The 18,700-nt window shown below is 38.4% G+C and overlaps 1 protein-coding gene across 2 annotated transcripts in view; it reads left to right on the top strand.

Annotated features, from left to right (window-relative positions):
- fign (fidgetin) overlaps positions 1–9,053 on the top strand; it is a 28,114-nt gene extending 19,061 nt beyond the window's left edge. For both annotated transcript variants that reach the window (XM_082508752.1, XM_082508751.1), the window contains one exon: positions 2,325–9,053. In XM_082508752.1, coding sequence (XP_082364878.1) covers positions 2,333–4,558 — 2,226 coding nt within the window. In that variant the 5' untranslated portion in view covers positions 2,325–2,332 and the 3' untranslated portion in view covers positions 4,559–9,053. The remainder of the gene's footprint in view (positions 1–2,324) is intronic.
- Positions 9,054–18,700: the final 9,647 nt, after the last annotated feature.

Raw genomic sequence — 18,700 nt, 5'->3', positions numbered from 1 at the left:
GTAGGTGCTTATTATATTAATTTGCTATGTGTGTGTACACATGAATTTATGCCTCTTGATGGATTAGTGTCTATATGTGTAATTATTTGCCTTTTATTTATGTATAGTATTTATTCATATGCTTTCTTTTGGTATGCATTGATCATCCATTCTATAACATTTGTTCTTTATCAAGCCATTCTCTGATTTTCGTTAAAATACTACTGTTTATAAATGTTTCAGTATAATTAAACTGGTTGATGCATTCAAACAATTTCAACACCCAGTGATACCAATTAAGACTGGAGTGTGTCGTGTTATTGCTGGTGTATGTAATACCCATTTATTTAGGCCAGGTTTAGGTGTAAGTTTTTCTTTTTCTTTTTTTTTTTGTAAGTGCAAATGTACTTTATTTTAGCAGTGCGTTGAATTTTGATCATCTTGAATGGTCTCCTTTTTATAAAATACTTGATGTTCAGTGATCTCAAGTATGCTTCGCTAGAAGCACTTCTTTGCTTGTCCAAAGTGGCACATTGTTCAGAGAGGATTAGCTGTAATAGAAAAAGCTTACTCAATAAGCTGCGTGCAATTTTGTTATTGACAAAATGTGCCTTGAGTGTTAAAGAAGTCTATTGAATGATTTTACAGAGATTTTACAGATATATATATATATATATATATATATATATATATATATATATATATACAGTAGAAAACACATTAGCAGAGAGGAATAAAGAAAGGGGGTGTCAGACTGTAATGGAAAAATATTTTTTCCTCTGCAGACTCTTTAATTTGCATTTGACCCACCTACATACCTAGTAAAACAGTTGATCTGGAATATAATGAGTGACTAACACAGTAATGTTAGTCAGTAACTACTTTTGGAATTCTCAAGCGTGTAGACGCTTCATTTTAAGTTCATTAATATTAGAAATATTAGATTAAATACACTTTTTGCAAGATTTTGTGGTATGACATGTATGACTTTTTTTATTTTATTGTTTCAGATTTTAAAGTTTATCACTGTTCTCCATAGTAACAGGATTTGTTTTTACATGTCATTTTCTACATATTGGTAAACATTTCTATTCAACTACAGTATAGCTATGCTATTTTTATGTATTGGCTTTTTGCCTCAGGTTTTCTTTCCTTTATGATTAGCTTGGATGGTTGACAACCATGTGAGCTATAGCATGGATCTCTTTGACTAAAACCTTGTAAATTAACACAATTAGTGCAGCATCATCCCGCTAATTAGCTGCTGGTGTCTAGAGTTGCTGGTGGGCAAATAGCTGGGAGGGAGTCAGAAGGGAATCGACAGCATTTGTAATCTGGACATTAGCTGATTGTTGCTGTGGTATGGACTTAACCTACTGAAATATACAGTATAACACTACACTGCCTCTTTAACAAAGACAGACATTCTAATGGGCAGAAACAGTTGAGTTGAATGCATCCTCTCTCATATCTTCTTGTGGCATTTGGTCAGATTAGTGTTCATGAGAGATGTGAGACTGTGTACACAATCAGATTGCCTTGAGCTGTAATCTCTAGTAATCTAAATTCTTTGGGGATATAGTACACCCTCTGATAATCTCAGAGTAATAGATGACAGCGTGAGTAAAAAGTTTTATTTGCAGATTTATTTTAGTATTTAACTTGATTATTTCTGTCATTCAAACCTTTAAAGCTACATAGAGAGGCTGGGGAGAAAAAGACAAGTGAAGCATGGGGGTTTTTTTTTGTTTTTTTTCCCTCATCCTCACTCTGCCGATGAGGGAGCAGTAGGCAGACTCGATGTGGATGTAATTCATGCTGGGCTGAGGGGTTTGTGTGATGAAAGCAACAGAGCGCTGCCAAGGAAGATTGCTTTGCTGCTGTCCTCCAAGCAGATTTGAAACTGTCTCAGAATGCCTCAGATGAGAGTTGGATTATAGACTGACCTGCAATGTCTGTGTCACTCTGCTCTGTGTTGGGTGGATTATACCACCGTTACCAAGTGATGGGTCCCACATCCTCATCGTGTCTGTGATGTGTATTCAGATAGTGTTTTCTGTCATAAGAGACATGTAGAGATTATGAAGCAAATAGTATTAAACATTATATTTCTGATATTGTATAAAATGTACTTAGTACATAGGTTAAACAAATATATCTTCTTCTTTTTTTTACTTTGTATGTTTTTTTTTACTCCTCTTACAAAACGGTCATAAAAACACCTATGGACTTCAGTGTGTTTGAATTTTTATAATTTGACTGTAGAATATTATTGCATTTAAATGATGGTAAACCACAATTCAATGCTTACATTGATATATTTCTTCCCTATGTGAAATATCCAGGTCTAAAGATGCAGTGGACCCCAGAGCACACACAATGGGCAGAGCAACACTTTGACATCTCATCCACTACTCGCTCGCCAGCACACAAAGTAGAGGCCTACCGGGGGCACTTACAGCGAACATACCAGTATGCGTGGGCAAATGATGACATCTCTGCGCTGACTGCCTCCAATCTGCTTAAGAAATATGCAGAGAAGTACTCTGGGATCCTAGAAGGCCCAAATGAAAGAACCCTGCTGTGCTCCTACTCTGATAGCACTACTGGACTCATGAATGGACGAAAGTCAGAGAATGAGTCCTGGCAGGAGGGGATTTACCCAATGAACTGTGCTCCAGATGTTATATCTGTGAGCAAAGCTGGAATGACAGCTGCCCTACCCCCTACAGATGTGTCAGCTAGCATAGGCAGCTCCCCAGGGGTGGCCAGCAGTTTGTCTGAGCCTAGCTATTCCAGTAGTAACTGTGGAAGTCACACAGCCACTACTCTCCACTCGGGCCTCCCCTCTCAGGAATATACTGCCAGCTACAACGGTTCCTACCTGCATTCTAGCTACAGCGGCCAGAGTACCCCCGCCCTCCCATCCCCACATCCTTCTCCTTTGCACAGCGCTGGGCTATTACAACCCCCTCCCCCGCCTCCTCCTAGTTTAGTGCCGAGCTACAACACTGGGTCTCCAAACCTTCCCAACTACAATTATCCTCCAACAGGGTATGCTTCGCAGGCTGCAGTTGGCCCTGGTTATAGCCCTGGGGGAGCACCCCCTCCTTCTGCTTATCTGCCGTCTGGTATTGCAGCTCCTACACCAATCCCTCCCTCCACATTGCCTGGCTACACCTACCAGTCCAATAATCATACCCCAATTGCACCAACACCTTTGAATGGCAGCACATCCAACTCATTAAAACGAAAAGCTTTCTACATGAGTGGACATGGAGATATGGACTCAAGCTATGGTAATTTCAGCTACAACCAACAGCGCTCTGCACAGAGCCCCATGTACAGAATAGTAGATGGCAGCATCTCAGACTCAAACAGGGGCAGTGGCTTTGAAAGAAATGCTGAAGCGACATCTTTAGCTTTTAAACCAACGAAGCAGCCAATAGCTTCTGATCAGCAAAGAAAATTTAACTTGCACTCTGGCAGAGCACTAACTCCTCCATCATACGGCTCAACAAAAAGCTCTGCAGGTGATCTTAGAACTACTGAGCCCTACAGCAAGTTTGAATCTCCCATGATGAGCGAGCAAACCGAAGAGCACAGACAGCACCTCTCTCACTCCCTAACGGGGTCTGATATAGGTACAGCTACCTCCTCCATCCATGCTGCAGAGGAACAGCTGAAGAATAGTGATTCCAACCTTGTAGAGCTGGTAACCACAGAAATCCTTCAGCAAGGCTCCCCAGTGGACTGGAGTGACATTGCAGGTCTGGATATGGCCAAAGCAGCCATAAAAGAGGAGATACTATGGCCCATTTTAAGGCCAGATATGTTCAGCGGACTGGCCACGTTACCTCGGAGCCTCCTTTTATTTGGACCTCAGGGAACTGGTAGGACACTTCTGGCACGCTGCATGGCCAACCAACTGGGGGCTGCCTTCTTGCGATTAAGCAGTTCAGCACTGGTGACCAAGTGGTTGGGAGAAGGGGACAAGATCATCCAGGCTTCTTTCCTCATGGCACGTTGTCGCCAACCAGCAGTAGTCTTCATCAGTGAGGTGGACCTACTGCTGTCAGCCCAGCTCAGTGAGGAGAGTCCTGTGAATCACCTGAAGGCTGAGCTTCTCATACAGCTTGACAGTATTTTGACCTCTACTGAGGACCATGTTCTTGTGGTCTGCTCCACAAGTAAGCCTGAAGAGATCCCAGAGTCCCTGCGGAGGTACTTTACCAAGAGATTGTTAATTCCCTTGCCTGATGGGACTGCACGCCATCAGATAATCAGTCAGTTGCTCTCACAGCATAACTACTGTCTTAGTGACAAAGAGATGTCACTACTTGTTCAGAGGACAGAAGGCTTTTCAGGACTGGATGTGGTCCAACTCTGTCAAGAGGCTGTCGTAGGTCCGCTCCATGGCATGCCTGGTACTGACCTGTCAAACATCCACCCCAGTCAGATGAGGCCAATCTCTTACCAAGACTTTGACAATGTGTTTTGCAAATTCCAGCCCAGCATATCACAAAAAGAACTTGATGTGTACACTGAGTGGAATAAAATGTTTGGTTGTAGTCAATGAAATGGGACCTATCAAACACAGTTTCTTTAAAACCAGTTGTTAAGTACAAATAAGTGTTTAGCCTTCAGTGAGGAAGAAAAAAAAAACAGTGATGACATGAACATGCTATATAGAGTAAAGGAAATTTCCTTTTTTGGCTTCTGACAGAAGTTATCAGTCTGGACGTCAGACTTTGGTTAAAATCAGAAAAGAAACTTTATATGGCTAAATCCATGTGTTAACTACAACTCAAACAGCTTGGAGAAGATGCCCCACATTTTTGTATATACACATATATATATATTTAAATATATATATACTATTCTGCTGATCTTGAGATTTAGTTGCTATCAAGTGCCTGAGGTGGTGCTGTTTAAGTTTTTTGTTGTATTTTTTTGCCTCACAATCTTCATTGGTGAAATGTGCTAATACAAAAAAAAAAGCTTTACAATGTGACAAAACCTTGCTTTCTCTTTATTATTGAACAGTGTTCTTCAGCTGTGTCTGTTTTGTGCTCTCTGTGAACACCCGTGGTTAATTTGAGCTGAATTAAATTTACTGGCATAATTTTAGTTGGGGTTCATTACCTTACACAGATTTTATGCATGTGTAAGTCATTTACTTACCATAACTTTGGTATATCCATTATTTTTAGGTGGAGAATATGAAAATATGTTTGTTTGTTTTTCACTCAACTTAAATTTGGTTGATGTGCTATAAATAAAAGTGACAGTTACATTTTTTGAAAAAAAGCTGACACAGTGAATTCAATTTCAACATTAAATTACTATGTAATTCTTGTTAAAATATCAGAATAGTCACAATGTAAAATTCTACCATTTTTTCTTTTGATGTTCTCTATTTGACAACTCAGGAAAGTGATGATGATGTTGATGATATGTCTAGTACCTCATGAGCTTGTATCAAAGCACTACACAATACACAAGCATCTGACTTGCATTTAAAATCGCATCATCTAACCATGAAAGGCTATTTAATACCTCAAAATGAGAAGTTTCCTGCAATGAATGTTTGAGAGTAATTCTCATTTATTTGTCTAGGATTCTTTAACTTTGAAATTAGTTTGAAATGGAAACTTGTTCTATGATCAGACAATTGCCTTTAAAAATAATGGAATCATTGTGTATCTTGACTTATAGCCTTAAAGAAATTTCTGTTTGGAGCATTTTTTCCCCTTTTGGCTGTCAAAAGAAAAAAAAATCTTCATTTACATCAAATAAAATGATCCTGTTGTTTAGTTCCCAGTTTGCAGACATAAATTCCTAGCTTGTGGTTATGCAGAACTGAAAGAAATACAAAGGGTGTAGACAAACATCTTGGGGTTGAGAATGACGACTGCCCCAAGCGATTTCATTCCATCTTGCTGCTGTTTTATCATTAATGAAACCTAAGGATTATGTATAGCCCAAGTTTCTTTCTACCTCAGTTTCTTTGTTATCTCTGAAAGACAAATTCATAGGGACAGCAAAATGTCAGCATCTCTTCTGCTTGTTCGATTAGAAAATCCTTTGAAAACGAACAAAACAATTTCTGGAAAAAAAAATCTATTAGCTTTACATTTTGATAACTGCCAAGAACCTTGTTACTCACCATATGATATACGTAAAGGGGAATGCCACTGAATGTCAGGTTTGTGATACACTATGCCTTTGCCTTAAGGATAATTTGCTCTGTGTTAGCCAAGATTCACCAGTGATCTTGTTGCTGTACCTTGCTAGACCCCTGAATCTTTGTCTAACATAGACGTGTGTAAGCCTGCACATGTTTTGTCTTAAAAATGATTCCATTATGTTGAAGTTTACTTTTCCTTCTTAGGCTATAAGTGTAACATCCATGAATTGAGTGGCATTCCCTTTTAGGGACATTTCCAAAGGCTAGTCTTGCATTGTCTGGTAAATTGTTTTTATTTTATTATAATTTTCACACTTAAACTCGTACAATGTTTTCAATCACTATTTGCTGCCATTTATCAGTACATGCCCATGCAACATTTCCAACAATAAAAGAGCCAATCTGATAGCTGAATTGGCAAGTAAAAGTATTGAATGTATTATGTACTCATAGTAGTAAGGAAAGCAAAGCACTCGCACATTGAAAAATGCCACTGAAGTAGATGCAGATGTAGATGGGTAGAGGCACTTAAGGACCGTATTTTTTTTGTTGTTGTCTATTGCACATATTTTATCTTTTATCTTTTATTAGACAACATTCACAATGATCACTGCTACCTGGTATGATATCATTAATTTTTGAAGATCCACATCAGGATGTTTTCAAAGCATTTAGAACAATTACAGAGCAAGAAATCTACCAGCTGCACCAAAAGTCTGTTTCTAGTTTCATATAATCTATGTAACACTTTACAGAAGAGTAATCTAAGCAGTTTAATTAAATCCATACAAGTAATTGTAACTGGTAAAACGGTAACTAAACCCGACACATTTTGATCAGCTTAGGGACAGAATCATTGTATTTGTTAAGTTTGAAAATTGTAGACCTACACATATTTGGAGAAACAGTAATGAAGAATATTCATGCCCTCTTCACTTATTTATTATATTCAGTAGTTTGTTTGTAACGCACGACTACAGTCAGGATCGATCATGTTCTGTACATGTAATACCAATGGTAATTTCCAACACCAGTTCTTTGAAGGGACTGGAATTACCGGGAAGTTATAAAAAAAATAAACATACATTCATTGTAAGTTCATTAGTAGTAATAATTGTCGCATTATGTCAATTGTAACAGTCATACTCACCAGTCACATGCAATTTTTCTCAAATGAAATTATCCTAAAACATTGTAACATTGTTACATGAAATTTGGCCACTGCTCAGGGCAAACACATGAAATTGGAAAAAGTTGATGCTACTTGTAAAAGCCCTTACACATCAAGTATTTACTGCCTTTTATGCGTCTGTTTGTTTTGGGTTTTTTTTTTTTAATTTTCTCTCCTATATAAGATGAAAACAGTTTTAAGGAAGCTGCGAATTTACCTTTATTGCCGGATGTATTTATGTATAATTGGAAAATCTCTTGCCATCTCACTGGGCATTGTTAAGTTACAGAATCAAAGTATGTTAAATGTTTAAGAGATACATGAGCTTGTGAAATAATAAGTTTCAAGTCTCACCCCATCAAAGTGAATGGACATAGCATATCTGCATGGAAGACAAATACACATATGGTTAACTTGTTTATTACAGAGTTTGGTAGAAAATGACACACTGGAATATGAGACTGAATATAGAAGTTTTTTTCTTCTTGTTGTTGTTGTTTTTGTGTTTTTTTAACAAGTAGGTACTAAGAAGCCTTGAGCACGATTTACAAGCACAGATTTCACAAGTACAAAAGATCAACTGTTCACAAGCAGCAGAGATGTACATTGAAAGGGGGAATAGTCCACTCAAATTAAGTTGTATGTAAGTAATCTTTCGTGCATTTTAGAGAAAGCTGTCTCCCAAACAATGTGTAATAGAGCACAATGTAACACAAGGCACATAAAATGTTACATTTCTATGATTTTATTTGTCATGACAGCTAAACGGTAAACATTTTTTTGACAAATATCTGATATGAGGAAAACTTAGACACATTTATCAAAATACATTGTAAAGTTCAGATGTTGTAGATGTTATTATAAATCATTCAGTATTGAAGGTGATGTGGGTATACAGTCACAACATGTCAGCAGAACCTTTGATAAGCACATTGACTCTCAGTCACTTGTATCATCTTTTTCAATATCTTTCAGTTTTTCTGTGATTTGATTTTGCCGAACTGCTTAAAATGGTGTTTCCATCATGAGTTTTTTCAGTCTGGCATTCTTTATAACCTTTTCTACCTCATTGCTACATATTTTACATGTAGTACTCATGTCCTGTCATTTTGAATGTCATGCATTTGTGGATAAAAATTTAAAACAAACAAAAAAATGCATAAAATAAAAGCTTGCCCTTGAATTTGAGCAGTCTACCTCACAGAGACTGTCTTTACGCTGTCAAGAACTAGTCACAGAAAAAAAAAAGGCACCTTGAAAACAAAGATGACGTTAACCTGCACATACAGTACTGACGTTCAGTATATTCACAATATCATGTTTCCATTAACCTTGTCTCTTGCAAGGTCCCCAATGCAAATTCTTTTCCTAAAAAATAACGACTTGCTTTAATCTTTTGTGAATTGTTGTAGTGCGCATGTTATTGTGTATATCTGTGCACTTGCAATTCTACATGCAAGTGTGAGGGATAACATTAAAATATGAAAGTTCTGAATTTTTACTTTTCATATACCTGTACAGAAAACAAACTTGCACATAGCTGTATGTATTGTACATTTGCTAATGATATACAGCGTACATACGGAAGTGCACCACATACATGTTTATATGTGTGTATGTATTGCCATACTTACAGTACAGTCGATTTAAATGTATTTTAATTTCAAGGTACATAAAGGTTATTGAATACTGAATAAAGGTGTTTTCTTTTTTTCCTGAACTCTGAATGCATTTTGTACTTAAACTTACTTGATTAAATTTGCAACGGTGTGATAGACTGTGCTATTTCTTTTTCGAGTTATTCATTTTGAAAGACAATGTTAAATCAATTACAGCGTGATAAATTTTTTTTTTAAGTTAACTGGTGTTTTAGAGTAAAATAAATCAGTTAGCAGCAGTTCGAAACATACTTTTTTATTACGCACCGCCCATCAATGACACCTTTCGTGATCCATGAACATTTATAAATTCATAATTGATGTTTTTTTAGTACACGCTGGAGAGATTATATCTCTCGGCTGGCCTGGGAACGCCTTGGTATTCCCCCGGATAAGCTGGAGGAGGTGGCTGGGGAGAGGGAGGTCTGGGCCTCTTTGCTTAGGCTGCTGCCCCCGCGACCCGGCCCCGGAAAAAGCGGATGAGGATGGATGGATGGATGGATGTTTTTTTAGTAGAAAGCAAACAGGTATGCTAAAGTTCCACTTTATGGTGTCATTAAGATGTAGGTGGTACATGCGTGGGAAGGTTCTGTGCAATTAACATGAATGAGGAAAGACACTTTATTAGTACTGGTTATTTTCTCTTTTTTTAAATTGTGTATGCATGTTAATATTATTTGTGTGTGAGTTTATCATGAAATCTAACATGTGTCTTTCTCATTACTATAAACATAAAGATAGTGACACTGGTTTGACAGGATGAAAAACATTCTGCTTGTATTATGTCCTTCATTCCTTATTATTTGGAGAAACATACATTTTGTAAATTTCCATATAGCTGTTCTAAATGAAGATTTGAGATTTGCATTATTTAAATTAGTAAAATTACCCAACAAAAAGATGGGGGGGTTTTTTTTAAAAATTGAATTTCGTATTATCAGTGCCTGTCACTATCTGACTTCATAAGGACTGATAAGCTTGTCAAGGCAAGAATACTAACACTTAAAACACTGCAGTCTCCCATGGAGAACTGTCCTTGGAGGACGGAATTGTTTTCAGGCATTATTTAGCATGGGTCTTATGCTTTAGCACATTACCTGGAAATAATTCTTTAGTAATTTAGTCAAGATAATTTTATCTAATTTATGGCTGAATGACAAAAATACTCTTCAGATTTATTTCCTTTGCCTCATTTATTGTGCCCTCTTTGTTTAATTGAATGGATGGATGGATGGATGGATGGATGGATGGATGGATGGATGGATGGATGGATGGATAGATAGATAGATAGATAGATAGATAGATAGATAGATAGATAGATAGATAGATAGATAGATAGATAGATAGATAGATAGATAGATAGATAGATAGAGTGTTGTGAGCTCTGAAATTCTAGCACCAAACATGCCCTTTGTTTCTTCCCTCTGAATTTTTAAACAAGAGGCATTTGACCAGGAAAAAAAAAAGCAGGACAGATAAGAGAAAAATAAAGTTGAGTCAAACAAATTACACTCAAGTTATTAGTGGCTATTTTGTAAATATCAAAGATCCACTTGTCCCAGTGTTCTGTGCTTCATTTGCATTCTGATGAAACTGGAGTGGATGTGTGTGAACTCGGAGGTTATCTGTGGAGCTGCAGCGCTGAGCAGCCGAATCAGACAGCTTCACAACCGCATGGCTCAAGAGGATGAGCCACAGACCTCTCTCAAATCACTTCCTTCATAACAATTAAAATATGCAAAGTGATAATTTTCCTTAAGTAGCCTTAAATGTGCAATCTATTTAAATGTGAGGGAAATTGCCTAAAGCTTGCAGTGTGTGTATGTGTGGTAGGTGGGGTGGGGGATAAATTATGCAAATAACAGAAAGGACTCTTGAAAGCCTAATTTTTCTGTAATAAGCATACTGTTTCATTTAATTTTTTTCCTCTTATTAAAAGTGACAGTTCTTTTGCTCTGTCTGATGGCTATATCTGACACAAGCCCATGAAACTGACTGCTAGAGTAAATGGTAAAGCATTTTTGTAGCTTTTAGATGATGGTTACATTCACAAAGTAATTATGCACTAGAAAGTCCAGAAATAAGGTTTAATTACACAGTAATCGCTTCTGATGGACACGAGGAAGTGTGAACACTGCCAGACTGCAATCCATCAATGACAAAACCTCTGGCCAGTTTTAATTCCTCCTCATTTGCATCATAACCTCGGCACCAAGTTGCACAAATGCTGTTAAATGTTAATAGGACCTGTCTCTCCACTCAAAATGAATGCTTAAGCCATTTCAATTCTCCCTTTCTCTCTATCTCGTTCTTTCACTCCCTCTCTCTCACCCTGTTTCCTTCATAACACGCGCACACACACACACACACACCCTCTATCTCACACAGTCCATATCTCCTCTCTCTCGCCTCAATTCTCACATTCTCATGAGTCTTCACATAAATAGACCCTCTTCAGAAGGGAAGCTGAGCACAGGAGACAGTGCACGGTCACTGCTGTGCTAATTGGGAGCAACATGTAAAGTTTTATCTCTTGAGTGCTAACAAACCATACAGACAAGTATAAATTCTTGCTTTGTGTGTACGCGCATGTGTGTGTCTTTGAGTACAATTGGACTGTGTATGTGTCTCGCACACACCAACAGAGCTACAGAGCGCAAAGGTTTGTTCACACCACATAGAAGGCCCTCAAGTTATCCCCGTCCTGGAGGACTGAACAAAATTATGTTTTCATTAATTGAAAACTGGGTGTGAAAACTGTTGGTGTGGCAGATGCAGCTCTGTTCCTCTTCAGACTTTTATAAGGTTGATTAGAGCCAGGATGTCTCATTATAAGCCTGTCTCCCTCATATATTGTAAGTATACTCCTTATTATACGCTGGCATCCCAGTGTACTGCAGTGTATTTTAAATATAGATGACAGCTTGCCAAAGGTAGACATAAGGCCCAGCGGACCACTTGTGCATACATTGTCGACTTTTTGTATTTATTGTAATAGCGCATCACATTTTCTACTTCACTGATCCCACTGCTGCATCACACCCACCATACACTCTTAGATACTTATACTATGACCCTTTTAATCCCCAGGCATTCAAAGCATCTCTGTCTCGATATGAAAAAAAAAATAATAGCAATAATAATTGGGCATATGGAAACCCAGAAAATAAGTTGGTCTGCAATGCACAAATATAATTAGCATGTGTATGTCTTCCATGTGATTTCTTCTTCTTTTTTTTTTCCAAACATTTTGAACTCCTAATATTTACTTTAGAAGCTTTTCAGACTGTCAGTTCTAATTATCAAGAAATGACTTTTAACTGTTTTGCTTTGGTTTATCAGTTCTCTCATGTTTTGCATTTGAAAAAAAAACTGATTGCAAAGGACAGTCGTGACTTTAGTGGAACCGAGGAAGCAATATAAATAAAGAAAAAAATAAGAATAAATAAACGCTGTAACATCATCCCATTGGATGATTTTGAAGGCTCTGCATTTGCCAGTTGGTCAAACATTTGTGATTTTCATGAATTTACTTGTTGATGATGGTTATGATTATTAACGGTGGTAATAGAATTTGAGCCTTTGCTAAAGCGCATTAATCGATGCCGACAATAAATTATTAGATAGCAGCTGAAGCGATCATAACATTTTCTTTTTCAGCAGAGAGAGAGCGAGACTGACTCCACAGTTGAGGTCAGAGTTTTTCAGATTCGGTGGCCTGAAATGGGCAAAGTGAGGAAAAACTCAGCTGGAATTACCTATAGTTTATATCAACTTAAATTAGTGTTGCAACAGTGGGAGAGATGTCCCTCTGTTTTACCATACACTGGGCTCGATAACAAGCAGACCCCCTCCACAGGTGTCATCAAGTTTACATGTCCTCAGGTCAGCATCATCAGCTCTCTGCTTCCAGTTTCCAAAACAAATTCTAGGTTGCATACTGTTGTATACCTCTGTATGTGGATAATTTCTTTACACATTTTCATAAAGTAGCCAAACTGGTATTGCCATTAGAGGAGTTCTTTTGAAAAATATAATGATGGGCTCACAAATTACTCCTGGAATACCAGGCTAGCTATAAAGCTGTCTAAAATCAGTGGGATAACAGTGAGCAGAAGGGAGAGACCCTTTTTATTTTTCTCTTCTCTTTTAACCATTAAACAGTAATACCTTTAAACTGGCCTTAGCTCCTGAGATCTTTTCTTTTTCAGTGCTCACTAGTCAGTGTATTAAGTTACATCCATAGTATATAATGCTGAAAGCTGTCTAAATTCTGATTTTAAAGAATTATTTGTGATATTTGTTGAGCGACAATCAGCACTGTAACATTAATAAGGTTGACAGTTTTTTACCATTCCTTTGGATAAAAGTTCATGTTGTTGAAATACCATCACTGACACACAGAGCCTTTGACTGGTCAGATTGGTGGATCTCTTTAGTCTGTCTTAACCCCTGACTGGGAACAAGTGGACCTAATGGGGAGCAAAGACAGAAGAGTACATGTCCAATAGCCACACATCCCCCTGTCAAGGCAATCATGGGAAACACAGAGCGTCACTCTTTCAATTTCATCCTCTTCACAGTGCAAGCTGCCCTCTATAACGTCATTATCTCCAGCAGATCTGCAGGGTCCTCTGACAGGGCCATGTTATCCAGGCACTGGGGAAATGCAAATTGATTTCATATCAGCCATGGCATTTTTAAAGCCTCCACATGTTACACAGACTGTCATTTCAAGCAAAGATATGAAAAGCAGAGAGAAATGTCAAACTGTGGATTGACTATATTATACGGAGCGTGTTGTTTACTCTGATCACCGGCTCATGGAACAAGATACATCTTAATGCCGCATGGTGAGTTTACAATTTAAGAGGTCTCTATTATGCTTTGAGTCTGTGCAAGTAGAGGAAATCTCCGACATTGGAATAAACTGACTGACTTGATTAACAGGAATATAGACGAGTAAGGTAAAGGGCTCTTACATATATATAATCATATATATAATCATACTAAAGCAGCCATAATAATTTGCGCGAGCCAGCTGACCTGCAATTCCACTCAACCCTACAGGGATTTTTAGGGTATTAAAGCTTATTTTTTTGGATTTTAACCCACAACTTTAGCCTTGCTGCTTTTATAGTTCATATTTCATTACTGGAGGTAACAAGCAGCTACCTGGAATTGGCTACAATTTAACTTGTTGCCCACAGACGATGCTGAAGATTAAGCAAACCGCATTTTTCAGCTGTTTGGTGCATAAGACAATTTCCCAAAACCAAATTTTCTCCATATCAATGCTTTCTGTATATCTGTAAAACAGTAACCTAGGATTTGATTTTGGTTTAATTGGATTTGATGAGTTCACCCATTTTTATGCTCAACTATAATTTATTTTGATCACAAAACGACTGCAAGGGTGTTGTGTTGATCCCAAGCTTCAAATCAAGTCTAATTCAACTGTGCTTAAAGGTTGAGCACATGGATCAGTTGTCAGTTGTTGTGTTAGCTTTTCTCTGTTGCGCCTGCACCAGTCATTGCAAGTCTAAGATAAATAACAACTAATTGTTGCTTTCAAAAATGGCTTGTTTTCAACCATTTCCCATTTCAAGTATAGTTGCTTTCAGGTGAAATAGACTATGGAGGTCAGGGGGAGATAAGGAGGAAGAGGAGAAAGCAGATGGCTACAGACGAAGGCCAAAAGCAATTGAGAAGTTTGTCAAAATTTGATGACATAAGCAATCTGTAAGCAGTTATTGCACCCACGCTTGAGGTGCAGAGAAACATATTGAAATTACAAAAAAACACTGCAGCTGCCAGCACACTGCCAGGAATGATTGCCCCGAGTGTTTTTTTCTTGCCTTGCTTTTCTCTTTCTGTCCCTTAAACCCCCCTCTCCCTCCATCCTTTCTTCACATGCATGGCTGCCTGCCAGATGTGAAGAGAGGCATATCTGGATTTAATGATATTACAAATGCTTTTCTTTATGCTCAATAATAACTCCATTTTGATTGGTACAGGGCTGCCAGGGCCTTATCTAGATACAAATAGAGTTGTCTGTCATCGAGCATTGAGTCATCAATTTAGCTGGTGATGAGGCTCGTTTGCCATACCTAATCATCTGTCACGTTGGCAACCTTCTGAGGCTGATCAGATAGCACTTGTAAATACTTCACGGCAACAACCATCACAACACGAGCTTTCAGGGAAAATTGAGTGGGTCCCATTACAGCTTGCACTCTTAGCAATGTCCGCAGTTTCTTTGTACATAAAGCAAAGCCTGGAATAAATCATAGAGTACACCCACATTTCTATTGATTAAAACTATTCACATGCCTGCATCTGGTGAATTGTCCACAGAATAAAGAGCAGCTTTATATTTTGTCCTGTCAAAATGTTAGGTCATTCTATCAAGGCCAGTCAGTTCTATACAATAGCACAGTAAGTCTTCTGTTGAAAAACACCAAGAGCCAAAGAATGAATTTTTTGTATTTTCAGCAATACGAACCAGCGAGGAAATAAGAGTTGTTTTATTTTGACAACTAGATATTATAGCTTTATTGTGAGTAAATCATAAAAGTCTGCTATATTTTAGATCAGGTCATTTCTTGGCCAAATGTGCATAAAGGACAAAATTAGGAAGACTGTTGTGTTGTGCATGATCAGATATCCAGTTAAACTGCATTTTAATTTATAGTTAATGTGCATAGCTTCAAAAGTTATGTGACACAATGTGAGTTTATGTGCGACTGGTGCGGTGACATGTTTTGGCTGTTTATAACCACTAGTTATTTTAAACCAGTAATCTATTACAATATACTGTGTGTTGTCGCTGGTTACTTTCTAATGTGTCAGTATTATCACACATAAGACAAGTGCTCCCTGTCTCCTCAAAAGCATTGGTTTGCATATTACTGCATCCTATACAATTACCCTGATGAGAATTTAAAAGACCTTTGTTAATGTGAGAGTGTGAGAAGGCCCGTAGCCTCTAGACCCTGCTTTCATTCATCTCACTAACATCAGGGAGCTCAAGCTTGGCGTCACTCAAAGCCTTTTTCCTTTGAAATTCCCCAGGCAGACCCACAAATTAAGCTCACTTCTGTTTGACCAAAGATGAGACCAGCCCTGAAGTAAGGCAGCTTTCCCTCCCTTTTTTCACAAGAGTTTGCGATCTATCCCTCAGAACTCCACAGACCTATAAATCTCTTGAAAATCTCTCTATTCATTGTCAGCCTGCTATAAAGAAGCATATAAAAAATTCTTTCAATCCAAATATCAGTCATGATCTGACAGCAAAGGACAAACACTGTTTGCTTGTGAATGTCAGGAGTGCAGTTGCAAAAAAAAAAAAGAGTTTTATTTGTAAAGGATTTTTTTTTCTATTGAACAAACTGTAACTGTAAACATTCTGTAGTTCAATGGTAAATGCAGCAGAAACGCAGGGAAGAAATGGCGCAAGTAATTTCTGAAGAGCAAACTTTTCTTGCCATTAAACAGACAAGCCTAGTTGTTTGTGTACAGTATTGAAAATGTGGCATTTTTTATCCATAATTGTAAATAGATAGCTACCTCATTTGTAATGATAATATAGTGTTTGGTTGAGGCTTGATTTCCAGGGAGGAAAAAAACAGCCAGACTTTTTCTATGAGCTGGTGGGTAGAATGTATTGATTGAGGATTGTGCAGCTTGCAAGTAAATATTCATTATAAAGTATGATTTTGAAATCGAAAACTTAGCACAGATATATTGTATTTCTGTGATTTAAAAGAAGCACAAAGTTAAGGTTATATCTTCAGAGAGCAGGGTGTATCTGTGGCCAAACCTCCCCAACTTAAGAGAACATCTCATGACAAGCAATCACTCTTAATAGGATTCTTCTCCTCGAGAAAGATTCAAAAGGAAAGATTATCTGAATCTATTCTGAGCACATTCAAAGGCAAGGGACCATGCACTCCCCTTGCGAGTTCATTATCATTCTCAGGTTATCCCAGGCCCAGTGAATCTGGAACGCAAATGAATTAGTGAGAATTAAGAAGTCTCTGTGGTCTGAAACCTCTCCAAATCTCCTCCAAGATGAAAGGTACATAGCCATGGCTTATGCACCGTCGCTCTTCTCACCTGAGCCCCCACAGTAGTCCTATATCTACAGACCTACCCCACAACACCAGACGCCCCCGCTACATACCCCCGCCCTGTCTCAGAAAATGGAAATGGTACAGGCAGTTAATGTTGCCTAACATCTCCTGACCGCAGGTTTTGTCGTGAGGGAAAAGTTGAGCGAGGCTGCAAGACTGAGACTACCATTGCTGGCGATTAATTACAGCACTGTGGTGCTGGCATTTAGGCAGAGCTGATCCCTCTACAGGCAGGGCTTCCTCTCATCTCCCCTCTGTAGCTTTCAAAGGACTCTCTACTGCCTGCAAGACTGAACCTAGGCCAGGTAAGAAAGATGCCATGGTTCCTCAGTGACTGTACTTCACATATTTCAATGGGACTTCAGTTGTAGATTGTGTTAGTATCACTCCCCCCTGCCCAGTGAGTTATCATGAGCCATAACAAAGCTGATAATTGGTAAAGTTTTACAAAGGCTAATAGATAAAACAGTTGTGAAACATACAGAGTTAGAAATGTTTCTTAATTGATTTTGTGAAATCATTTTTTGTAATGTTTATCTATGTTTTCCTCACACCAAATTCTCACAAGTTCTCTGTGACCATTTTCTCTGACAAAATGGATGAAATGTAGTAATGGTCTGTCTGTGCACAGTATTTTTTCCCTCCTTCCCAACCTATCAGACCGGCCTTTGTAACAGACTGCAGAGGCTGCGTCTCTCTCTCTCAGCTCATTCAGCATCACACTCTGCCCTTGTGCTGGACATCAAATGACCAGCTCACCCCCTGAGGAGCTCTCAAGTTTCTTCATTTCAGCAGCCGCCTGGCTCTCCCCTGGTCAGCAGCCGGCCACGCGGGGAGAGGGGACATCTGCCTGTCTGAGGATAAGGGACAGGCTGGCTCACTATCCGTCTGTCAGCCCCTCAGACTGGACCCCTCACGTCACTGCTCCACTCCCTCCTTGTTATTCTGGAGAGAACGCAGGGATCTGATATGCGGCATTGTTTGTGGCAGTCTGGTCAGAAAGACAGAGGGGGCTAAGGCTAATGCACTGTAGGCAGTATCTGCAGCAGGAAACATCAGTGTTTGATACAAGTTGCTCACAACACACACAGTATATAACTGAAGAGGAAATTTGTTGTATGTTTAATCTGTGTTCAAATGTGCTCAAACGGGTAATAATTGTCAAGAGTGTTCAAACTTTTGGGAATCTATATGAAACACAGCTACCTTTATATGCCGATGTAAACATGGCACATTAATGTTTATTCCATAATGATTGTCTCGATCCAACTACAAGCAGTCTCTCCATCCCTTTCTGTCAAAGATAGGCAGAGAGATCAATAGACATATTTGCATAAAAATCTATTTCACCTAACTGTTAGTGTCAAGTCCGTGCTCTCTGGATAAAGATGCCTTTGGCCTTCGCTCCATTCTAACCTGCAAAGTAATTTATCTGCTTTCTAAACTTAATATTTGTTTTCTTCCATGGCTGATTTATAAATGAGGTTAGAGTGCATTAGCATGTGGCTAAACTGAGGAGTCTCAATGAAAACACGGACCAGTATTAATTATCTCGCAACCTTCTCCG

This window comes from Aulonocara stuartgranti (genome assembly GCF_965226115.1).
Source record: "Aulonocara stuartgranti genome assembly, chromosome: 16".
NCBI lineage: Eukaryota > Metazoa > Chordata > Actinopteri > Cichliformes > Cichlidae > Aulonocara > Aulonocara stuartgranti.
The sequence above is the reverse complement of the archived record's forward strand: the minus strand, read 5'-3'. Positions and strand labels throughout refer to the sequence as shown.